At 47.9% G+C, this 25,646-nt stretch overlaps 1 protein-coding gene across 4 annotated transcripts in view; it reads left to right on the top strand.

Annotated features, from left to right (window-relative positions):
• arap2 (ArfGAP with RhoGAP domain, ankyrin repeat and PH domain 2) overlaps window positions 1–25,646 on the top strand; it is an 88,990-nt gene that overhangs the window by 14,225 nt on the left and 49,119 nt on the right. For 3 of the 4 annotated variants that reach the window (XM_018735411.2, XM_018735410.2, XM_029256066.1), the window contains exons 3-10: window positions 364–443; window positions 3,570–3,646; window positions 4,274–4,341; window positions 4,931–5,203; window positions 6,881–6,950; window positions 13,201–13,321; window positions 17,737–17,915; window positions 23,545–23,651. In XM_018735411.2, coding sequence (XP_018590927.2) covers window positions 364–443; window positions 3,570–3,646; window positions 4,274–4,341; window positions 4,931–5,203; window positions 6,881–6,950; window positions 13,201–13,321; window positions 17,737–17,915; window positions 23,545–23,651 — 975 coding nt within the window. Of the gene's footprint in view, window positions 1–363; window positions 444–3,569; window positions 3,647–4,272; window positions 4,342–4,930; window positions 5,204–6,880; window positions 6,951–13,200; window positions 13,322–17,736; window positions 17,916–23,544; window positions 23,652–25,646 lie in introns of those variants that run through there. The other variant, XM_029256067.1, reaches the window with a different exon arrangement.

Genomic DNA, 25,646 nt, shown 5'->3' with positions numbered 1-25,646 from the left:
TAATAAAAAAAAAAAAAACGTGGGACATAATCACCTTGATTACGGTATGCACCTGTAATGTGGTACTTTCACAGGTATGAAGAGTGCAGGACTGTGTGTCCGAAACAGAATTGTACAGCATCGCAGGGTTGCATAAACACTCTTCTCAGTGTCCCAACGCCCCTCAAAGGCCACTCGGTTGTTCCGGCCTACAGATAGCGATGATATTGATGATACCTGCACTAATGATATATTACGTTTGGAAGAAAGAGAGGTGCTTTGCTCCAAGCCCCTCTTCCTGGAACTGTGAGAATGATGGCGTTGGTATTGATGGCTTTGGGTGCCTGTATGGCAGTAGTTGTACCAAGGCTTGTCCCTCCCCAGGAGTCCCCTGCCGAATTGCAGCCCCCCGCAGAACCCTGTGCCGAAGAGCGATTCCGCTTCAGCAGATGTCCGAGACAAAGGTACGTGGCACGTCTCATCGCTCTGTATGTGGATCCCAATGAAATGGTTAAGGAGAAGTGCTGAGGTTGTGATGGAGGACTGTGGAACCAGCTGGGTCACCATCCTACACTCTTTCTAATTTTTCTCTTTTCACTGGGCTTTTTGCAAGTCGACCCACTTTGTAAACCCCTCTCGTTATTTCCCTCACACTTATGGTGTTTGCTGTGGACGCATTGCAGCTGATCCCCGTGGCCATGCTTCTGAAGTCACTCGTCCTGCTCTAACCCCGAGTAGCTGGCCTGAGAATGGAATACGAAAGCCGAGGGAACGCTGCTGCGCGTGCAGGATGGATGGCGTTCGGTGCTGAGAGTGGTGCCAAAAACACGCTTTGAATCGACTTTCTTCCATACAACTTTACCAGTGAATCCACGTGTACTGGAGAAGCAGTGTTTTACGTCTCGGTCGCGCAGAGGGTAGCGCTGATGTGTCACAACCTGGATGGTGCGATGGGATGTGGGTTTGATCCCTGTTCAGTGGTGTTTGCATGTTTACCCCCTGTTCGTGGGGGTGTCTTTTGGGTGCCCTGGTTACCTCCCACAGTCCAAAGACATGTTTCAGGAGAGTCGGTCACTCCAAGTTGAGTGGTGATTGTGTTACATTGCTGGGGTGTGTAGAGAGGGAAATGATTTGTGGGACTTTAGCTTGGTGGAGCATTGAGCATCTCCATGGATAGATTAGTGCTGATTTTGCTTTTACAAGAGTGAGCATCTTGGTGAGAGTGTCTTGTGTACGTGCATCTATAGGTGTGAATGCGTTCATTTCTCTGTGTGTGTAAGTGTATAAGTGTACTTGCAGAGATCTCTCCGGTTCTGCTTTTTTGGCTGCTGTCACTGATGTTATCTCCAGAGTCACATACCAGGTCTCTCTCCTTTTCCTTTCAGTTCCCCTTCATTCCTGCTCCCACTCTTTTCCCTTCTTCCATCACAGACTTTCTGTCCACCTTCAGCTACAGCTGCTGTGGCTCCTGACTCCTGTTGACCCCAGCTGTCCCCAGCTGACGCCTGCCGGGCTGTGAGGTTGATATGAATTGTGTTTTGGCACAGTACCTCTTTTACCCCTCCTGTCTGCCATTGCTGAGCAAGAAATGTAGGGGGCACGAGGGGTGTGAGGTGGAGACTTGGAGGTGAAAGATGCTGAGAGAGTCCTTCTCATCTCCATAGCTCTTGGAGACCTCGTGTGTTTTTGGATCCATTAAGTGCGCTGGCGGACAGATACATGGCTTTGTCTAGGTAGTGCTCTGGGACCAGGAGAATACAATTGTGCTGTGTGTGTGTGCGCGCGCATGCTAGGTTTTCACGGCCCCCAAGAACAGCACACCCTGAAAACACAGCTTGCATGTCCAAACAAGTCAGTAAGGCTTCTTTAACACTGCTCTCTTTATAGACAGCAAAGCATCCAAACTTTGGTGAACTTTCATACTCTGTACACGGAAAGTTCTGAACACCACTCGGAACATCCCAGCTCTCCCGGAACAACCAGGAGTCTCATGTATCGGAACGGATACCCGCCAGGAGCTCCCGGATTTTGGCAAAGGCGCCACATTTCGTTTCGAGCCCCAGGATTCGCATTAGTTGTGAGCGAAGCAGCTAAATAGCACTTTCTGTCAGCCAAAAATACATGTTGAATTAGTCGTGCTCCCGGTGGGGGGAGCGACTTGTACGAGATTCAGTGTAGCTCCAGGACACGGGAAGGAGGTCTGCTGCGTGCAACTTAGGTAATGTTGGACGCGCACAAATAATGATGACTATCAAGTAAAAGTTGTATCAGTTTCAAAGATGGCTTTTGGCTTGCAGTCGTGTTCATGTGCAGTTTGGTATAATTTACTTAATGAAACAGAGCGTCAAGGCTGAAGTTCCACAATGACATGATAATGTGTGTGTGAAAACAGCACGGAACCACAACATTAGTTCCTGGAGAGACATTAAGTTACTTAATAAGACATAACTGTGCACGTGACGAGTAGGATCTGATGTGGAGGAAACATTTATTGGCTCAGAGCCCCTGTTACTGTAGTGCTAGAATGCTGTCTGTCTGCCTCGAACCCGTGGAACCAGTGGTGAGGAGGAGACCCCGTGACCTTCTCCTCACAGCGCTCTGTCTCTTTGGTCTATCGTCCCATCAGCATCCTCATCGCACATCTGGAGACTGCCAACGTAGCAGCAGGGAGTCGGTGAAATACGGCTACTGAGTTTCGGTGTCCGAGACCCAACCTGCTCCCACGCACCGAGCCGCCCCTCCGACTCGTGTGAGACAGACACACCTGCTACCTTCGCCTGGCCGCGCCGATCCTCGCGCTCGGCACAATCAGCGGCCTGCGCTCGTTTACTAGCGGGACGGAGTGCGGAGAGCAGCATCTCCTTCCTTTTTGTGTCGCTGAGCCGAATGTAGCCTGGGAACGGGAGGCACATCGCGCATGTGGACTGTGAATAATGGGCTCGCGGTGCTGCTTGACTGCCACACACACACACACACACGGGACGGAGACCGTGAACGCTAAGTAACTGGTGTTTTGAGTGATATTTTAATTTCTTACCGTGGAGAGAGAGAATGAGAGAGTTCAAACAAAAGTAAGAGTATCACTTCTGGGTTCCGCTGGCATTCGGACGATAACGAAACAGCGTAAACAGGGCAGCGGGACAGCTGGGAATCGCTCTATTGGAATATAATTCCTTAATAATAGTTATCAGTTCAAGTTTGCAGTGTTTTGTGCGCTGATGCACTGCAGTGTTATAAACCTTTACTCAACTAATGTTTCGTGGCTGAGATGTTCCGGATTGGAGCGCTGGAGCCCAGCGGCTTCTGGGATTTGAACCGACAACCATCCGGTTCCGTGTCCTCAACAGCCACGCTACCTGATGGCAAATTTTGGTAGCAAGTCACCGCAGGGAAATATGTCAGCTCATTGAAGAAGTAGAAATCATAAAAGAATCAATGAAACCTGTTTGTTTAGCCCTTTAAAGGCAGTGGCTGTGAGGGCTGCTGTGGTGTGGTCAGTATTGCCAGTATGTGGCTGTACGCCGTGGGACCCCCACCGGTGCTTCGTCCAGGAGACGTGCGATTCATAATGGCTTTTGTGCACTTTGCAGCTCCCCCTGCGAGGACTCTGTCCCCCATCTGTCCCTACGGAGAAACATTTCTCTACAACAACCTCGAGAGCGAGCCGGTGAGTGGACAAGACTCTACCGGACACAAGCTTTGCGTTCGAACGTCCGCGATCACCCCTGACGTGAGGCTGCAGGAAATGTGCGAGGATGATATTGTTCAGCGTGTACTTACTTTGAAATGAGGTTCCCGCTTTGCTGCTTTGCTCGATTCTCCAAATCACCTGGGGCTTTAAATGCAATGCTAAATACCCCTTCATTGTGCACTTCAGCCAGGTGTGAGGCGGTTCTGCGCGAATCTTTAATGGGATTCCTTTGAGTTACTCTCTTGCGTATTCCACACTTCCGCTCAAACACCTGGTCAAACCTCAGCTTAGAAAAAGCCTCATGGATGATTTCAAAGTGAGAACCTCCAGCATGGAGCGTCAGAGAAGTGTTTGCGGACATGATGCCTGCTGTGTCAATGACACACTGTCCCATCAGCTCTGTGCACTGAAGGTGATTTCCAAACGATTTTCTCCTTTTTTCAGCCCTCCGGTTGAAAGATTCCCCCGAAAGATACGCTGTCTGCATCCAAGGCACAAGTCGTCTGCGGCTTGATGTCACTTTCCTCTTAAACACCTCACGCGCGTCTACACGTCTGTGCACACGACTCACTCCGAGTGCTTATTTTGCTTTCTTTTCGCCAGGATGCGTCGCACCTTAAAGATGTGTCTGAAAATGAAACGAAACAGAAGAAAAAAGCAAAAAAACTGTGGTAACTTGAACCCTTTCTTTTCTTCCTCTTTTCTTTACGCTGAAGTTTTTAATTTGCACCTCATGCACATAGCGAATGTACATCTCAGTCAAGGCTTAAACCACTTCTGCTTTTATGGCAATGATGGTCTACCCAAATAGTGCTGGGAGATTGTTGAAATGATACAAAAGTAATGGAAAGACTGACTACAGTCACTTGGCAAGCAGCACTTGTTTTCTCATGTACATTTAAGAATGGCACAGTGGTGCAGCGGGTAGCACTGCCACGTCACAGTGCCTGGGATGTTCAGGCATAGGTTTGATTCCAGCTCAGCCTCTGTGAAATCTGCACGTTCTCCCCATGTCTCCATTGGCTTCCTCTAGGTGCTCTGGTTTCCTCCCATAGTCAAGGTTAATTGGACAAGCTAAACTGCTTATACTTTGCTAGTGTGTGCATCTACCCTGCAATGGACTGGCGCCCCGTCCAGGGTGTTAGCCACCGCCCCCGTACCTTTACTCCAAAGTGACAATTTGAAAGGCACATAGCAATGTTGTGTATTTCACTGTCAGAGAGTCAAGCTGCTGACTTAAAACATGCTGCATCTCCACAGGAAGTTCCAGGAAAAGGTGGAGCTGCAGAATGACAGGGCGGTTTATTCCCAGGTCCAAGCCAAGGACCCACAACGAGAAGAGCTCCTGGAAGACGAGTACTCCACAGTGGATACCTGCTTAACCGCCCTGTCAGTGACGGCTCCATCGATGCCCAAGGTGCCCCACACCCTGCCTGCCCAGCTGGAGCAGAACATCTCTCCCTACGCGTGCTACTACAGTGCCCCCAAAGGGGTCCACAAGGCGGGCTGGCTGGACAAGCTGTCCCCTCAGGGGTATGATGCCATGTCGCCCTCCATCCCTTACTAATCCTGCCACTGTTTCGTTACAGCTGGTTTTCACTTTCTGACGCCGTCGTCACCAAGATAAAGCTCATTTTTTTTGTAACCTTCCACCATTTATTTAAAGGAGGTAATATTCTGGGGTGGGAACAGCACGAGATGATGTTTCTGGGAGGGGCAGCAGCCGTACGTCCAACAGCAGCCGTTTGCCGCTCGGTGGCAACTTTGGCACCTCTGCTTTGAAAGGCCGGAAAACCACAGTTTGTTTGAAACCTGGCGGCTCTGGTGCCGCAAAAATGCGCTGCTGGCTGTGTCACCTTCTCCTTCGCAGGAATTGGGGGAAGTTTATAAAAAGGACACTGAAGTGTAATAACTGCCACAGGAGTTTAGAAAGAGAAAGTTTCTTAAACACAACATATATAATAATGCACAGTCGAGGAAATTGGTCCATTTCTTGTAAGTGGAGTTAATTAAACACAGTGTCATAGAAATAGGCATCTTGGTTCACTGTACTTAGTATTAATATTCATTTCTTTTTTTTTCCTCCCAAGATGTATATTTTCTTTCGTTTAAATATTTATTGGAAAATAAGGCCCGTAGTGAGAAGAGGGTTGCCTTTCAGGGGTTTCAATTTACGGTATATTCTATTCAAACCAAAGCGATGCCGCAATAATATGTAATATGATCTTCGCTGAACAACAATCTGCTCCGTTTTTGCTGCAGCGCAAAGTCGAGTAACGGTTTTACCTTTTCACACAGATCACTGTGAATGAGGATCTGTAACAAGTCAAGGTTGCCAGTAGTTCGAGTCTGTGGATTATATTTAGACACAGAGGTACTTAACTTTCTCATTTCTGTTTCCGGTAGATATGATATGTAGATTATAAGCGGTGAGTGAGTCTGTTTGGATGAAAACATCTGTTTAAGAACTTTAAAAAAAAAGAAAAAAATTGAGGACGTCCCATTTTTGATGGCACCGTGAAGACGTGAGATCTTGAGGTTTGGCTTGGGTTGGACTCAACTACTTCATCGACAGACGATGACGCACTGATACGGTACCCTCAGCTGCGGAGGAGCCTTTAACTTGCGGCAGGGATTTCATTCCTCCCGTCGTCAGCACATGTGCTGAGCAAGATGGCGACTGTGCGAAGGGGTCGAGCTCGGCCCCAGTCGGCGCTCTTCCTCTAGGTCCCGTCATGCCGGCCCATTGGCTCAAGTTGAGTTGAACGCTCTCATCCACTTCGGAAGAGGGGGCCCCGATTCCAGTTATGTAACTAAGCTCATCGTTGAATTATTTCAGCCAAAGTAACTAATTCTTTGCATTTACTAAAGCCGTTCAGCTTGAGAACCATGACTTAATGGTAAAACAATAGGCCACCTCAACTGTGGATGGGTGCCAAACGATATTTAAAAACTACGAATGTTAATCGGTTTTCAAACATTTTCTCGAAAAAAGCCTTTTTTAAGGATGTGTTTCGTATCTGGTGCTGCTGAGTTTACAGCATAAAAGCCTTATAATGCTTCGAATATATCTGACATTTTCATATGGAGGATGATGTTCTGACTATTCATATGAATTTAGAAAAGCAGCTGAGATGTGCAGTGACTACTTCTGGCATTGCTCTATTGGAGGAGCGCAACATTAATTGTGGCAACACAATTTTTTTTCAGGAATTGTGTCTACCAGAAGAGATGGGTGAAGTTTAATGGAGAAATCCTGAGCTATTACAATAATGACAAGGTAACTGAAACGAAATATACATATATATTGTACAGTATATACCACATACATATACACATATCCCTTCACATACTAACATTGATATACCGACTGCCATATATTGTTGTGGAAAATCATTTACCCTTTTTTTTTTTTTTTTCTCCAGTTTTCTCTGTTTTTGCAGCTTTTTGACACCTAAATTTTATCAGGTTTTTTCTTTTTTTTTTTTGTCAGTAGTATGTCAATGGAGCCCGAGAGAGAACAAATTACACTATTATTGTTTTACATCATTTTGATTTGGAACTTGAAGAAACGTACAATGATAGGTGTGAAAAAATAATTGTCCTTTGCACCGAGAGTCAGACCTGAGTGGACTAGCAATGTCCAATATTCATTTTCAACCGCTTATGCCACTACTTGTGAGCCTTAATAAGCATAAGTGAAGTTGGCAAAACAGAGTCCTGGAGTTAAGGCATTCCACACTTTCTGTGGATCTCTGGCTTAGTTTGGGTCGCGTTACATCACCGTTTCTAAGGTTCAGTCCAACCACAGAGGAGACACATGTAACAGTGGTGAGTTTGCCAAGCAGAGGTCATCCTGTCAATTTTTCTCCTCGAAAAAGGCATGAAATTAATGGTCAGTAGCTGCATGAAGTATTTAGTTGCAGTCATTGCAGCTAAAGGTGACACCAGCACTGACTGACTGACTGACAGCAACAATTACTTTTTCACACCTATAATTGCACTTTTTACTATCTGTCACATCAAGGAAATGATAAATAGTGGCGTCACTTTTTCTCTCTCAGGCTCCCTTTGTGTACAAATAGAGCTGACAAAAAGATCTGATCAAAAATCTGTAACGTCAGAGAAAATTTGAAGGACCGGGGTGTTTTTTTCCACAGAACTGCAGCAGCAAAATTTTAATTTTCACAAAATAAAATAGTGAGTCAAGTCATACAAATGCACCAAAAAAGAGCATCTAGAAAAACATAAAAATGATGTTTTTACTGAGGTTTTCTGTATTTCACGTTTTTCTTTTATGCTATTAACTCGATCAGTTTAATGCTTTCATTTCCCCTAAGTGGTAATGATGCACTTATAATGGTTTTCTTAAGATGTCATGTGAGACACCGGTCAGTGGGCACAAGAGGTGTTTTGTTGCAGTCATTGCGGCTAATAGTGGCACAGTCTGTCACCAACTGTGAAGGGCCAGTTACTTTTTTAAACCTGCCATTGCACATTTCATTATCGTCCGCATGGAGGAAGCGACACAAAAGCGACGAAGCAATGAGCTCCACTGATGTATTACTAGAAAGTACATGGAGATCATATTAAATGTCAGAAAGGTGCAAAAACAGAAAAAACTGGCAAGGGGGCAAATACTTCTTATGCGGCACTACAGTCTCACACACACACACACACACACACACACACACACTCACTCAAATTCGTAAAGCCATGCAAGTGCACAGGTACACAGAACACACAGAACAGGTACATTTAAAGAGGCACCAAGTGTCCATAGCCTCCAGTGCATATAAAGGGAGTTACACATAAATTTATAATAATGCACAGCTCAGCAGCTGCTAACTTTTTTTTGTTTGGGGGGAAAAAGAAGGGAAGAAAATAGTCATCGTTAGTGTTTTGCAGAGGAGCTGCTCGGGGACAAGGGCCCTGTGTCCCGCTGCGGTAGGGTGCCGACAGCCCGGCGGGGCCCCAGCGTCTGCGAGGACCTGGTGCGGCGGCGCTCCCTGCCCTTCTGCTGTCAGCATATCCGGCGTCTTCATCCCCTCGCCCCCCCCAAATTCTGCTTAGCTGCGTCTGCTTCCTTATGAGTAGAATTCGGTGTGGCCACATAAAGGAAGGAGGCCAGTGCTTTGCTGTGGCCCTCTCTCCCTCACGCTCTTGCTCCGAATCGCTCCTCACGTGTCTCTCTTTGCTCTTTCCCTCCCCTTTTTTCCCTTTACTTCCTCTTTCATCCACTATTCTCTCCTGTTTTCTTCTCCCTTTATTCCTCACCCCCCCACCTCTCCTCCTGCTGCTCCATGTGGCTGTAGCTGGAGCAGGTTGACATGAAGATGTGCTTCTGGCCCAGTGCTCACAGTCATTTAAGATACTTCTCTTTCTACCGGTGGATTAGGCGCGCTTTAGCATCGCTCACCTCCTGGAGTGTGAAAAAGGACAATGATGACCATGTGGCGACGGTTAACCATGGTAAACTAGACAGTTGCCGGAGAGCATTGTCAGGTCCTGCCTTCTGCTGAGGGACGGCGAAGCACATAAAACAAGTCGTGCTGTAAAGCAGTAAAATGTGCGGTACGATCTTGGCCGAAGTGTCTTCTGTGTGATATAAATAAGGAAATTCTAGGAGATCCATCTGAAATATATGAAGGGATGATATTTCTGATGAGTGTCTTCCCAAGGGTTTGTGAAAGTACATCAACATGAGCTGTAGCTTTTTTGGTTGAAACCCATTCAGTTTTAAGCTCTCTGGTGTGCTTTGGGGAGACTGGGGGAGGCTGGGAGAGGCTGGGAGGCCCTATAGTGACCTCCCGGCCAGCACTTCTCCGAGCCGCAGCGTAGCGCAACATGACAATCGATGATGGCTGAGCGCTCTCGCCAAGCCTCATTAATCACTCGCTAATTATAGCGACAGCACCACCTTTGACACCTTGTTTCATGGGAACGGACGGAACCTTGTGCCGAACCAAGGTCAGCGCTTGTCCGCACCCTGGTGTGATGTAGCTTTGGAGTTGGTGGTCTGGAAGGTCAAGCGGGAAGAGGAGAGCTCTTTTTTGTCATTGTAATATTTTCCAGTTTTTTTCCCCACGTGGATCCTCTCCTGGGACGGTACCAGACACATCACCTTGAAGTAATACCATAACCAGAAGTTGCCAAAGTGACCACCCAACAGTGGTACCTGTATCGCAGCAGACTGGATCAAAAATACCTTGTACTAGAACACACAAGACCTGCCACATTGTAGTGACCTGTACAAGAATCTGCTGGATCTACCTTTAGTGGACCTTATGGGACCTGGGAGCTTCAGTTGTCCATACTGGACCAACCTGGACCCATCAGCTTGCAGTACCCAAGACCAAGGCAAACTGGAGCTGGCATGTGGCAGTACCCCTTACTGATGGTACCCTGCCCCTTACTGTGCCGTAGCCCATATTGGACCTCAGTCAGTAGCTCTGGTTTCAGGTGGAACCCCTGTCAGCTCAGCTGTGGGTCCAGCGAAGGGACCTGGTCCCGTCTGGAAAGGTCTCCTTTTGTGGATCACAGTGAATGTCCTATCCAGCCTCCGAAATGCCGTGGGCTTAAATGTTCTGATTACATGTGCTAAAAGTATGAAGCAGTGGAGGGAGGAGTTTAGAAGGAAGAGTTTAGAGGGAAGGGTCTAGTTGCATTGCTTTCAGTGTCTGTGCAGCAGGTCGGTTGGATCGGCGGGGTCCTGGGCCGTGTTCTGCTGGTGGTTTAGTCACTGTTCTCCTTCCTTTTCACCGTTTCTTCTACAGCCGAGAACCCCGTTCAGGCGGTAGATCAGCATAACTGCTGTTAACGAGACTGACGCCGGGATTTTTGGGCTTCGCCGTGATTCTGGCCAGGTGGCATCTCCCGGGGGGTGGGAGGGGCCGTCGACCTGCCGGCTTTGTCGGGCCTCGCCCTCCCCAGGGCGTTGAGGGTACGGCTCTTGGGCGTTCCCAGGGTAGTGTGTGCAGACAGGAACTTAGAGCCCAAATTTACTGCGGTACTCCAGGGTCACGCTGAGGTTCTACGACACCCTGTGCCTTTCTCACCCTCGCAGAATATTCTGGAATTTTCCAGCCTCAGTTCTTCTCTATGTTCTATGTTCACCTTTATCTTTTCCTTTTTCTTCCCTGTGGCATCTTGTAACGCTTATTTGGTGGTACGTTCTGGACTGCTGTGCTCTAAGCCGACTGACGGAACGATCGCTGGTGTCACCTGAGGAAAACAGCCTGTGAATCACGTGCGTTTTAAGCAGCAGATACGCCGAATGCTCGGTACAGACCAACGTAATATCTGGCTGGGAAAAACAAAAAATGAAACTTCCTCAGTATGAGAAGTACCGCGTTTTCCCACAAATTGCCCCATTGCGATTTGGCGCACGCACATATTACGCTACATTTAACTGAAACGCTACTCTGCGGTTGCGCAGCCCCGCCACTGGGTGTCCTCATGCCTCCATGCACTGCGTCCCGCTGTTGTTATGATTTTTTCCCCTGATGGCAGAAAGTGGCGACGCAAGCACAAAAGACCAGCTTTTCTTCCTCCTTTCTTGATCTAACCTTCATCATTGAAGGCTTTTAGCTTCACAGCGTTGCTGCCGAAATTGCTTCCTGGAGTATATGTATATATAGAAACAGAGAGTCGCGCATTAACACGCACTCCCACACTGAGGGGGGCAGCCGAGGAGGGGGGCAAATAGAGCATGAGCGCAGGTGTGTCCATTATCTCGGCAAGAAAATCCTGCGGGCTCCTTAACCCCCGGACCCCTGTGCCAGCGCGGTCAGAGCGAGCGCTCGGCTCCCTCGGCTTCCTCGGCTCCTTCGGCCCCCGTCCGCGGCCCCGTCCGCGGCCCCCCTGCGCACTGCAGGTATTTACAGATGCCGACATGATTAAAAAACGTCCATCATCATCGGGCGAAGGGGGAGCGGGGGGAGAAAACAATTAATTAAACGCAGCCCAGATAATGCGTAATTATCGGCGCTTAGCATCGGACGGAGCCATCCGCACCTCGGGCTCCCTCCAAATTTAGAGCGCCTCATTAAAATGCGCCAAAGTTCACAGGCCTATCGCGGCAGCGGCTGCGGCGGCTCTAAATTGGCGAGATAGCGAATTCCCCGGGAACGCGGCACATGCTCCGCTTCAGTAATTAGGGTTAGCTGTTCCCGCGATTGTTAACATCCCGGCTTAATTTGCGAGGACGGAGCTTGGCGTGACCTCGCGTGACCCCCGGCCCCTTCACCCTTCCTCTCTTACTCCCCTTTCTCCTCCTCCTTCTTGTGCCTCCCTGCCTTTCCCTCCGTTTCACCTCCTTCTCATCTCCTCCCGTCGGTCAGTTTCACGCAAGGAAGGCGACTGCCCCAGCTAATATTTTCTGGACGTGCCGCTTCCGGAAATATCGTGCCCTCGATGTCAAGGTCAGCGGCTTAATTAAGAGCTAAGTGCTCCAGGAGGGGACGGTGTCGGTTCGCAGCCCGGCGGCGTGGCGTGGCCACCGCTCGAGAGCCTCTGGCACTACGGGTAAAATCATATTCAGGTCAGACTTATTGGAGAAACCCTGTTTTTATGAAGCGCACTCTGCCGCCGTCATGGTTTTATTGCTATGAATAATACATGGATGGAATACCCTTTTATAAGTCGTGATTTTCTTAGCCAGTCTTTTAAAAAAATAAAAACTCTTTATTTTTGAACTTCAGCGGTCAGGTTGAGGTACCTTTAGGCCCTGTGACTTTCTGCACCGGTTAATCGTTGACATGCCAAGTGCAGGCATCAGCAGCGGCCGCCGTGGCTCCGCAGTGTGTACAGCATCCCCGTGTGGCCCCCTCTGCAAGGATGCTTACCTGCACCCTCGAGTGTGAGCGGTGTCAGCTGTGTGTGGAAAGCTGCCAGCGGAAGTGCTGCTCCTTCAGTCAGTGGTCGCATGAAGAGCTAACAGATGGAACAGTACCTGGAGAAATTATTCACCCCCTTGGACTTTGTTACGTTTTATTCTTTAAAAGCCTTGAATCTCAGTGGTTTTAATTAGATCGACGGAAAACTTCTCAAACAGCGAGAACACATTTATACAAGTCATTTTTTTTGAATGACAAACGTAAACCACACAACCAAGTGCACAAGTATTCACACCCTTTCCTACCCGCAAGCCTAAATCAGCCGTGGTGCGACTAGCAGGTTTTAGAAAACGATAAGTCGAAAGGACGTTATTTATGTGCAATTATTTCGATGTCCACGTTGTCAAACAGTAAAACACAAATAAATCCCAGGGAGCAAGTAGTCTTTACGGGTCCTGTATGTGTGAGAAGGAGGTGGTCAGACTGTCAGGGGGTGTGTGGGTGGAGGTGAGGAGTCCGAGAGGCACCGGACCTCGTGTTCCGGCTACGCCGACACCCTCCGGCACGTAGAGCTGCAAACGGGCGCCGTTTTGTGAGCGCGCTCGGTGGAGGCCTGCGCTCGGAGGGCAAGCAGCTGTGTGCGTGGGTGTCCTCACGGCTCCTTCACAGCGCTTCCTCTGCTTTGTGTTCCAGGACATGTTCTCCAAAGGCTTCGTCCACATCTCTGCAGTGAGCAACGTGCGAAGCGTCGGGGACAACAAGTTTGAAGTGGTGACGTCCCAGAGGGTCTTCGTTTTTCGGGTTGAGAAGGAAGGTAAAGACCGTATTTCTTACCTGCATAAATTCAGCCCCCCCGGTGGCCTCGAAACGCAGGCTGACTGCCAATGAACGCATGAGTCGCTGGATTTTGTTCCGAAGGCTGGTGGCTCCTCGTCCCGAGGTTCGTTCCTAGTCGGCGTTTCCAAACACGGCGCCTGGAAACACACGCAGTCGCCTGCTGGAAAAACATGTGGTTTGGTGGTGTTTGTTGTCAATACCGCGGTACGCGCTTGATGGGTGCAAATCTCATCTTTTTGGGACAGTGACCCGGGTGCCCACGAAGACCGCCCCGCGCCGCGAGCAGGGGGCCGTGTTCCCGGAGGGCCTTCGGAGCCCGTGAGCGCAGGCGGAACGCAGCGGGGACCGGATTTGCTGCGCAGCCGCAGCGCCGGTTGGGTTGTTACGAAAGAACGCAGAGCGATCGCTGGAGATCTCAGTTTGATAGTGCAAACGGGGGAGGTGCTGCGGCGTGAAGTTTAAAGTTTTCTACGAGGGAGCCGACTGCGAGCGCCGGAAGAGTCAAAGAGGCGGGAAGCCGTCTACTTCACAAGGGCGGCGGTACGGTGGTGCGGAAAACCCGGTCCATGTTCCGCTTCCCTTGCAGAGAACAGCGGTGCGATGAGAAGCAAAGTTGTTGTCAAAGTTTAAAAAAACAAAAAAAAACTAATAAGGGTAAAAAAGGAAAGCCGAGGCTGAGCGCGAACATTGCGGAAAAGCTACAAAAGGACGTGCAGCGAGCGGTCGGGAGCCGGATGCTCGTCCTTGCTTCGCGCTTCGCTCTTCGTTCGCTGTGCTCCAGCTGCCCTTTGTTGGCTCGGTTACACGCCAACAAACATGTGCCCGTAATGCGATCGCCCAATTCACGCAGAGGACTCTCATTATTCAGAACACTCCTCAACTTTTTCATCACCGCCCTTGCTATTCTATTGCAAAGACGTTTTTCCATGCGTTCGTGACTCTAGGAAAGGAAGTTGGTGGTGTAACGTGGGCGTGAGAGAGGAAAACCACAAAAATATTGACAGAGAACATGAAAATGAATCATTAGGAAGATCGTCCACGTGGAATTTAGGAGAAGAGCCTTCAGCCGTGTGTGTCGATGCACAGCACGTGTCTTGACGTTTGGACGTGTGGGTACATTCATATACAGGTGTATCTGCATACCTTTATACACACATAGCGCACCTGCACCGCTTTCACTCTGAATGCAGCTGAGAGCTGCAGGTAGAAAGTGAGGAAAAACTGAACACCACCTGTTTACCCATTTTACCCTCTGCAGTGTACCGCTCTGCTGGGAGATCAGGAGGGTGGGAGGCTGGAGGCCTGGCCTTGAGTCAGACCCCATCCCACTCGTCCTTAATGATACCAGCGCAGCAGCAGGATGGAAACTGAACCTCTTGTACTTTCACTCACTCCTGCACTGCGGGCTATTTGGCCCAAATTTTGACTCTTACTTCCAATATGGATCTTGGTTATGATTTGCACACATGGTGAAAGTGTAAGAGTGACCGTGGAAGAAAGCGAATCACTCATACCTTCAATATGATGCATGGATGGAGACTTCATTAATGCCCAGTAAAATCAACCAAAGCTTCACCAGCCTACATATCACAAGCCAGTGTGTACGAAATCTTTCACGGTTTAGAAAAAAATCGGAAATGTATTTTATCGATAGTTTGAGCTCAGGCTGTACTGTAAATATAATGTATTTTCCTTGAAGTTGCAGGTCAACGATCATCCTTGAGAAAAGGCCATATTTTAACATTTCCATGTTTCAGTTTTTTTCACAGAAATTAATGAAGACTTTTTTGAAATAATAAATAATTTAACAAACTGTCAAGGTTGTTCGGGGAGATCCAGGTGGGCCAGCAATAAAGGCTATCATTTTTTCAACTCCTTTAAATCCTCGGCGATGCATTTGGGTCTATTATAGCAAAAAGAAAACACGCTTGCTGTCTCTGCCGTTGCCGTTTCCTGTCCGCACTTCCCAGCACGCAGTGACCTTCACAGGGCGCCGATACTAACGGCTCACAAAGCTGTGCTCCCGTCACGTGCGTCTCTGAGTTATTTTTAAAAAGCAGAGTCTCTTCGACGCAAACCCTTTCAAACGAGCAACCAGAGCAGGAGGCCTGAATAAAAGATTGCGCAAATAAGAAGTCTCAGACAGGTACTGGGACTGAGAAGTGATGCGGAACGGTAAAAGATCGACAACGTAAAGCGCTGTAAATAATTGAGTCTCTTATTTATTATTTATGCTGCTTTCCTGTGAATTTATGACACTGGGACAGAGACAGCCTTTAGAGGCACACACCCAGTCTCCTGCGTGTCGTGTCGGGTTAGGTACTGTGGGGTGGTGTGAGGGCAAAGGGCACCCAAAGTAGGGTTAGGGTTTTGAGGTTGGGGTTAGGGATTAGCGGTAGGGTTAAGGGTTAGAAGATGGAGTTTGAGGAATGAGGTTATGGGTTGGGGATAGGCGTTAGGGTTTGTGGTTAGGGCTAGGGTTTTGAGGTTGGGATTAGGGTTAGGAATTAGTGGTAGGGTTAGGATTAGGGGTTAGTAGTTAGGGTTAGTGGTGAGGATAAGGATTAGGTTAGGGTTAGGGATCAGGGCTCGGGTTTTGAGGTTGGGGTTAGGGTTAGGATTAGTAGTTAGGGTTACACGTTAGGAGACAGGGTTAGGCATTAGGGTTTAGGGGTTAGTATTATGTGTTACTGTCAAGGGTTAGGATTAGGGGGTTAGGCTATCCTACACACAACAAGTAGGTCTCGTAGTGATCAATGCCAGAGCATTGCTTGGCCAGACATACTGCACATTGGATAATAACTGTCAAATTAAAGTTATTTTTAAGCCTCCGTGGCCATCAGTGTGAGTGAGTTCATGTACATATTTTTCTAGTAAAGCCTCAAAGTGAAATAGTGAAGCTTTTGTAAGACACTAAAAGTGCTAAAACTTTTTAATATTAACTTTTATATCCTTTTTGCGTGGAGTCAGGGTAGGGCTGGGAATCATTTATCGGATTAAAGCGAGAGTGTGTATGAAGTCTGCACAATTATGGAGTGTGTGTGTTCAGCTGGGGGTTGAGGCGTGTTGCAAAGTTTGGGCCTCGAGGTTTCAGAGGGGCTCTGCGTCACGACTGGAGACGGCGACGACCAAATGCCAAAATACTCTAGTAAAGGAACAAAGTAGTGGAGTCGTGGGACCCCCAGCCGTGCGTTGTGCTGCAGCTTTGCTACCAGAGTCCTTGTTGTCCTTTCTTTTCTTTTCTTTTCGTTTCTTTTCCTCTTCCTCTGTATGCAGACCCCCACTGCACCCACGCTCAACAGCACCAGGTTCGAAGCCAGGTGCCGCAGATGTGTGATAAAATCAAGGTTCCAGCTGCTAATTCTTTCTGGCTCCGGTTAGTCCCTCCAAAGGCGCCTTTGAAACTGCCGTGGGAGCTGCGGGCTTTCCTGCGCTGGCGAGATTTCTAACCGCAGTTCCTCGGCCGTGTCCGCAGTCCCTCGACTGGAGTGTGGCGGCGGCGGCGGCGGCGCCACAGAGCGGAGAAGGGAAAAAAACACTCGAGTTTTCTGCCAGATTTATTTGCTGATTTAAAGGGACAAAAGCTGATTGACTCAGGAAGTGCCTTTTATCCCCCTCCCAAATATAACATTTATGGCATGGAGAAACACACATACACACACACATACACACAATTCAAGGCCATCTGGCATCGGCATGATACCAGCGGAGTTGTTCTTCCGGGTCTAAATATACCTCATTATGGGTAATTCTCTTATTAAGTAATGTGTGTCTTCCATGCTGCTCTCAAACACATGGGTGGGTTCACATGTCGCTGAGCTGCACTTCGAGAAACACGCAAATTCACGACCGCCTTTGCTGACGCTCCAACCTGTTAACGGGTCGTACGGTGTGGACACGGTGACCGTGGAGGGGTCTTGTTTGCTGACTCACATGGGACCTGGATCTCCACCGCTTGAGCGCAGAACAGGGAGCTAAATGCTTGGACTGGAACCTTCTGGAACACATCAAATCTGCAGTCAACATCAGAGCCTCAAGCAGTGCGTTGCGTCCTTCTGAGGGCAGCTGCTGGGTCAGTGTCTTCAGAAAGGTGGGCAGTTTCGGTCCTCGGCCGCCACTCAGCGCGTTGTCCTTTCCTCCATCTCCTCATATCGTATTTTTTTATTTATTTATTTAATTTGTTTCTCGGTAGCGTGCTGCTGTGGATACTTTCTATTCGCCTGCACACCATCAAGTTTGCAGAAAAAGGCCCGAACCTTCGATTCCATAACGGCCACCATTCCACAGCCAGAGGTTTTCTTCCTTCTTCCCGAACAGTAATTGTTTGCTGTTTTAATGCACCGATGTTTCTAACGCCACTCGATGCGTTCGTCTCTTCTCTTTCCCACACAGGAGACCGGTACGAGTGGATCAATGCTCTTCAAATAGCGATGCGAACCCGGTGCGCCGTCTCCCAGATGTGCGCCAAGCGCAACACAAACAAGTGCGGCTACATGGAGCTCCGGGGCTACAAAGGAAGAGTTTTTGTTTCCCTCACGGAAGCCCAAGTTAGACTTTGTAAAACAGAGCAGGTACGTTACCACTGTTGCCATTATTTTTACCCCCGCTGCTTATTTTAAACAAATCCACTTCCTCCTTTTATATAGTTGATTTTCATATTTAAAAAAAAAAAATAAAAAAAAAACACAAAGTTGCACGAGGGAATGCAGGTGATAACATATTTATATTTAGAGTGTTGCGTTCTGGGTAATGTGCTCTCCTGTCTCTTGTGCGGCTCGAACCCTGGAGAAGAGGGGCCTGGAAAACTTGTCTCGGTAAAGTTCCATCCCTCCCTGCGCCCGTGCAGACAACGCGGCGCCACTTGTGCGCTGTGCGCACTTACGCTGTCCTGCGAGATTAATGGGGGCGACAGGAGGTGACACCGTCGCCCAAACGCCCGCGGCTCCCTGCTGCAGATTACTGGGCAACGACCGCACTTGGTCGGCTGGCCGGTCGACCTCTCTGTGTGCCTTTCGCTATTTCCTTTCATCATTAACACCAAGACGTGTCCTCGTCCTTACTTTCCCTGAAAATCGCTCTGTGACAGCCCATCCCGCCACGTCCCCACCTGTCTCCACCCGTCCTCACCTGCGTCTCAAATGGAGGGAGACGGAGGAAACGGGAATTCATTCTACTGTTTAGCTGAACCTGTAAACCCAGGGCTTGGCGGAAATGCTCTCATCTGCATGCCATCCAACGGGGGGGCGCACACACGCGCGCACACACACACACACACACACACACACACACACACACACACACACACACACTATAATGACGATGACGTTCGCCACAATGGGATCTTTAGCCCGACGAGGTAAAAAAAGGCAGTTTAAAGCAACGGCACCTCTTCCGCCGACCACGTGCTTGAGCACAATTAAAAGTCCTTCTTTGCAGAGATTCCTGCGTCGTTTCGCCCCCAACGCTCCCCTTGTGATGTCTAATATCTGAGCTCTCTCACTTCTTGTTAAATATAGATTTAATTAATCACACCCTTGCCCAACACTGGTGTTTATATCCTATCGTTTCCGCGGTTACCACGGCGGGCGCTTGTGTACGATCCTCGCTAAGCCAAACGTGGGTGATGGCTCCTAATAATAGACTCCCTGCTGTTTGTTTGTGCGAAGTTCCCGCATGGTCCTCGGATCCAATCCGGATTTAATAGACAGGATAAGTGTCAAAATGGGCCTCTTTCCAATTTTACTCTGGCCGCACAACTTTGACGATTAGCAGGGATCTGCCAAAAAAAAAAAAACAAAAACAGTCCGACGGTAAATCATCAAAGTTATGTTGAGTACTGCGGTAATGACGTCTCTGAAGCATACAGTACGTCTGAGTCGTGTCGCCGCGCCGAGGTCACCGGAGGGTGGACTCCAGCGGCCCGTGTGGGATTTGAGGTCTCATCCCAGGCAGGGGAAGCGGAAGGTCGCGTCCACGTAAAGTCGGCCGTGCGGTTTATTCCCGCACCTGTTCTTTCTCTCTCATTTGGTGCTGGACGTGACGCCGCTGCTCCGCTGTAGTACTTATCCCTTCACTTCCTTTGTGCAGATCGCCCCTTTAAATTAACGTACGAGTCGCACGGGGTGCGAGTTGCCTCTCATTTGTGCGGAAACGCAATTCGCGTTTACAGTATTTACAGCATCGTTCCGTCGCCCACTGGTATTTATCTTGTGTGTCCATTTTCACCTGGGAACATGATGCATAAAGGCAAAATTAGATCCACCCAGATGTGAACCGCTGGAACCTCTCCTGCTGGTGCCTTTATGTACCTTCTGTTCTTACCGCACCTTCTCGTATTTTGGGCTTTCTGCGCCAGGGCATGCTTTAAATTTGAATGTGCAATCCATCCTGGAGGGAAGAGTTTACTTTATCTTTGGCTTCATTAGATCTTTAGAAATTGCTGCACAGTTAGTTACCTGGGTAACAATGGCCTCTTTCCCGAGGAGGGGACGCTCTTGTCTCCGAGCGCTGGAGTGACAACGCGAGTTAATGGTGCCGCGTCTGAGCGTGTAAAGTTCTCTCACGTCCTCCCCCCTTCCCCCTTCCGCTCCCTTCCTCGCTCTGTCCGTGGCACGTTCTGCAGCCGTACTTATTCCATGCCAACTTCTCAAGGTGATTTAATGATGACTTTTTACTTTTCGTGAACTTTGAAACAGCCTCCTGCTGCGAGCTTCAGAAAGAGGCGTGAAAGATACCCTGGGACAATAAAGGCGTCGTGTTGTTCATTTTCGGTCCGTTCCTGAACTTCAGGTGTCGCAGCGGTCGACTTCAAAGCCGACAGTTAAAGCCTAGTTTTTTAACTGGTGTAAAAATGACAAGAGTATGACGACGACAACAACAACAATAATAATGAATAAGGTATAGATAGTATAATAATAATTCACAGGAAATAATCTTTAATTATATTGTATATATCATATGTTTATATATAATAGATTAATGCTATATCATGTATTAATTATTAATAATGCTAATTCAAGGAAAGACCTCTGATTCATTATGATCCATTTGCTGACACATTTATTTGGTGTGTCTATTGTTTACTGTAAACCATTTATAATGGAAAAAAATTATGCACTTTATGAAAAGTTAAGCAGCAAAACTTAAGTCACTAGGCTTCCTTCTGCCTCACAGTTGCTACTTGGGTTATAAATTAAAGCCAAAAATAAGCTCATTTTAACTTCACAAGCACTGTTATACTGTGAATTATTTTGGCAGCTTCTTGATCAGGGGAGGTGCGGTGGTGCAGTGGCACAGTGGGTTGGGCCAGGTCCTGCTCTCCGGTGGGTCTGGGGTTTGAGTCCCGCTTGGGGTGCCTTACGACAGACTGGTGTCCTGTCCTGGGTGTGTCGCCCCCCCCAGCCTTACGCCCTGTGCTGCCGGGTTAAGCACTGGCTCCCCGCAACCCTGAATGGGACAAGCGGTTCAGAAAATGTGTTGATCTGCTTTGGGTGCCTTTCCAAGGTGCAGTGGGGTTCGGGTATAGACCACCAACCCGAACTTGACGCGTTGGACCAGTCGTGTGGGTTTTGTGCTAAAGAAGGATGTGGTGCTGCTTTCTTCTCGGTTTCTTCTGCATGTGTCTTTGGGTTGGGAACATGGGGAGAACACGCAAACTACACACACCCTCAGTGAGATGTGAGATTGTCGCTACGTGCGAACGCCCAGCGCAGCCAGTGTGAGGCTCCGGTGTACTGGGCCCTCGTTATATCTTATTTTCACTCGCTCGTTTTGTTTACCCTTTATCTGTGTCTGAGCCGTGGGGTCCAGAGCCTACATTTACATTTGTTTATTTATCAGACACTTTTCTCCACAGTTACTTCCAATGAACTCTATGTAGTGTTACTATCAGCCCACGCACCTTATTCACCGTGGTGACTTACACTGCTAGATACACTACTTACGCTGGGTCACTCAGCTGTACATTGGTGGAACACACACACACACACACACACACACACACACACACGCACGCACACACACACAGAGGACAATTTAGTCACCAATCTGCCTGAACTGAATTTCTTTGCACTGTGGGAGGAAACAAGAGCCCCCAGAAGAGAACATGCAAACTCCACAGTGATGGAGCTGGATTCGACCCTACACCCAAACACCCAGGCACTGTGAGGTGGCAGTGCGACCTGCTGCACCACCCTGCCACCCTGTGTTCTTTCCCAACAGTGCAATAATCGTACTGTTGATGCTGAGTATGAGTTACAAGGCCTGTTCTAAGCTGTATTTCCCTAATCTTGTCTCTTTCTTGTCCTTTCAAACTTCCGTCTATCGTGTTTATTTTGTGCATTGCGGAACCTTGTGGCTCGACTCGACTCGGCTCAGGGCTGCGTCGCCACATCGCCAACCCAGCCTGGGAAATAATTGGAGGGGCTGTTGAGCACATCAGCAAGGTAGCTGCAGACACGGCTCGGCGGATGACAGGAGCTTGTCTGTAATTGGGCTGTGTGGAGGGATGAGGGTCATTAGGGAGGCGACAGTCTTCGCTCGCCTCCACCGCTCTCTGATCTCTGCCCCCCCCACCCCCCCCACGCTGCTCATTCCACACGCAAAATGGATGTCTCGTCTCGCCGTGTTGAGGAACTCGCATGTCCTTCGGCGACAAGAAAGGGCTCTGCGTTTCGTGCCTGTGCTCCTGTTGTAGCCTAGAGAGCCAGTGGTGGTGCTGGAGCCCGAATACACTTCTGTCAGCGAGTGCAACGCGGGGCGTGATTTGCGGCGCACGCCGAACTGCCTTGGACTGGGGGAATAAATCCCGTTATGACCGTATTTGTACATCGCTGTACCCAGTGGGCTCACTGTACCGTGCAGCTCAATTAAGGCCTTTTATGATGGCGCTAATGTTTTATTTATTTATTTATTTATTTATTTATTTATTTATTTATTTTTATATTTATTTGTCACATGATAAGGCTCGGTAGATCATACGGGGGACTCGAGCATCGCACATCGAGCCCAGCCGTGTGACAGTCTTCACTTTGTCAACTCGTTCGAAACGAGACGGTATCGGTTCACTTTTGTAGCTTTATTTAGTTCAGTTAATGTAAGTGGTGTTTATTGTAGTAAACCGCCATGATTACTGAAGCAACGGGCTCTCTTAATTGGAGACGAGGCTTTTTTAAAAAATATTTATTTATTTACTTTTACTAGACGCATGATTTCAGTTCAGTGTTGATGAGCAATAGCTTCCTTTTTATTTTGTTTGCGGGATCTTCTGCTGCGAAGCAACATTAATTCAGCACCCGTAAGACAGCGATCGACCCGAGAAGGTTCTATGAAATTCAGTTATTCATTAGACCATGTTTAAAAACACTCCCATAGTGTAATGTTTGTCAAAATATCATTACATTCACTTGCTTGGATTTTTTTCTCCTCATTTTTCCCATAGTTGTGGAGCACAATCTTGATCCTTTTACTCATAGTTCTGTACGACTTGGAGTCCAAACAGCCTTCACTCCTTCTGGATACCTACATATAGGAAACACCATCATTTCTAATGTAAAAGTACCACAGGGGTTTGGTTCACAGTTCGAGAGCCAGTTCACACTTACGTTGAATTTTAATGTAATAACAGAATCTTCTTATCATTTTAATAAGGAACCCTATGGTTACCCACAGTACCACAGTAAGATGGCGATCGCCTTGAAGGAAATCTCAAGAGTGTTTCTGGTTCTTATTGTTATTGTTGGTGCTCTTCGTTGTTTGGGGAATTGTCATTTTGTTGTTTTTTTTCAATTTCCGTTCTCCGACTAGATACGTCTCTGTTGCTTCGGCAGCATTTCCCAAAAACTTTGCCCAAAATGCAGCAAAGACGCATGGAGCCTTGTTTGGATTTGAATCCTTAAACTGGAAGCTGTGAGGCACCGGGGCTCCCTGCTACATCGCTATTCCCTCCATTCTTGAATCATTTACATACTGAAATTCCAATGTACTTCCAGTGCTAAAGAATACATTGTTTTGTTCATCTCTTGTCTCTTGCATGAATACTGTTGAGCCCTTTGGCACCACTCTGGCATAGGATGTGGCGCCTTGTCTAATCGGTCTGATCGGGGTCAATGGGTACTTGTCCATGAGTGGGGGAGAGCAACTGAGTACCTTCTGCCTTTCATGTTGTCAGTCATTTTCAAGCATTTTCCTTCCTTCTTTAAGGATTTCAAGTCAGGCATTGGTATCACAACGGTGGACCTAAGCACTGCTCACGTGAAAGACGTGGATCGAAAGGGCTTTGAGATAAATACGCCCTTCAGAAACTTTTGGTGAGTCCTTCTCACGGTCCTCCTCTTCTGTCTTCACCCTCACCGTGTGTTCACCGTCCCTCCCGCAGGTTCTGAAACTTCTGTACTGCAATTACGCTTGCCGAGAGAGTAGTTGGCATGAGTGATAGAAGGAATATATAAATATTAAACTGTTTATTCCTGCTAGTTTGTTTGCCCAGAACAGTGCATGCATTTCATTTTAAGATGATGCATCATGGCCATGGTGCTCTGATGTTGCAGTGCTCAATGACAGTGAGAAATGAACGCTCCCGGACCACTCCAAGATTTACAATCATTCAAAGAAACACAAAGACAAGTCATTGTCCTGCACCGGATAAGCTGTAAACATGTAGATGACCACTGTTGTATCAACGACAGGTGTTCGTACATAACCAATTAGCAACCTTCTTCCAACGAGCTACAGACATTAGTCAGTGAGCCATCGATGATCTTTACTCCATAAGGTAAAGACCAGTCGGTGCTGTAGACAATTTGTGCACGATCTCCATTGAACAAACAGGAGACGTGAGTAAAGAGCTGGTGAACGAGCGCCTTTAAACTCCTTCTTCAGGAGTGTGGACTTAGAGACCCTGCTGAAAAAAAGGTCCCGCTGATGTGGGATTTGCTTTAACACGCTACACTGAGACAAGAGTCCACCGAGGGCCAATTTGGATGTCTTTTTGCTGACCAATTTCCCAACTGGTGCCTGAGGAGCAGTGTTCATGTGAGCTAATTCCTGAAGGGTTTGCCACCTCCCCTCCATTTATACACCCAGAAGACTGCAAAAGTTGTGCTTCCTTTTGCTTTGGACGTTTCTCTTATTTAGAGCTTCTTACAAGGCATCTTTAGTAAAATACATCACTTTAACTGCCAATAACAAGGATAAAAGTACGGAAAAGGGTCTCTCTAGCGTTCGACAGAGGACATATGCAGAAAGAAGCACCAAACCCTCATTACTTCTGGTGTTTTGTGTGGGGCTGTGAACCCACGACCTGCGGACAAAGGGGAGCTACTTTGGCTCCTCGTCTCCCCCACCCCCCCACCGATAGTGTGGAGTAAGTCTGAGTTTGTGTATCTGTCGGTAGGCTGCATGATCCTTTTTTATCTCTTCTACCCGACAGTGTTAGGATTCCACGTCACATAGCCTCAGAGTCATGTTTCCAGGAGAAATGACTGAAAAGCTGAATAAATAAAATCATAGCAGCTATTTACTATAAATGTAAGATGGGCAGATGGGCTCCCATTCTTCTCCCACTGGGAGTGTTTTGGAGCATAGGTATAAAGTTTATTGCAATACAAAATTCCTAAGTGGGAAAGAGCAGGAAGTTAAAAAAATGCACATTTAATTCTAAAAACTGACCTGACAGAAGTACGACAAACTATCCACAGAGGGTCCTGGTTTGTTCATCTCCACTTGAGCAAATTCCCCTTTTTATGGATTATTACTTCATTCACCTTGCTCATCCGTTGTAAAGTGTCCTTCACTCATAAGCTTCTTATCTTTACCACTTTATCCTAATGACACCCCCAAAAACAAGAGCCGCTTTTACTGTGTTTTGTCCTCAAGGCCAGTCCCACCACTGCATGGGCACAATGGGCGGCCAACATGAAAGCGCTGGAAAATTGACTTTGGCATCATTGATTTAACACATTCTTCATCATTACTGCAGTATGGGGATTATAGGTGTTAGTGTTTCAGTGGAAGAAAAAGGAAAAGGTGTTATTTTGTACCAAGAAAAGTGGGCTCTTAGAGTGCCCCCCCCCCACTGCTCCGCCAAGCAGTGTGAAATACCCATGGAAATGTGCGATGAAAGGAATTAAAAAGTCCCATGTTCCATCTTGCTGCGGTGAAATGTAATGTAAGTGTGTTCCGTTAATGAAGTAATAAAGCCCCCCGCCCATCCTGGGGAAAAAAAAAATAAAGTAAAAATGCTTCTTTTTATTTCCTTTAGTACCCCTCATATTCACTGTTGGCAGTGAACAGTTTAAGCGTCC

This window comes from Scleropages formosus, chromosome 11 (assembly GCF_900964775.1).
Source record: "Scleropages formosus chromosome 11, fSclFor1.1, whole genome shotgun sequence".
Classification (NCBI taxonomy): Eukaryota; Metazoa; Chordata; class Actinopteri; order Osteoglossiformes; family Osteoglossidae; genus Scleropages; species Scleropages formosus.
This window is presented reverse-complemented; position numbering and strand designations above follow the sequence as displayed.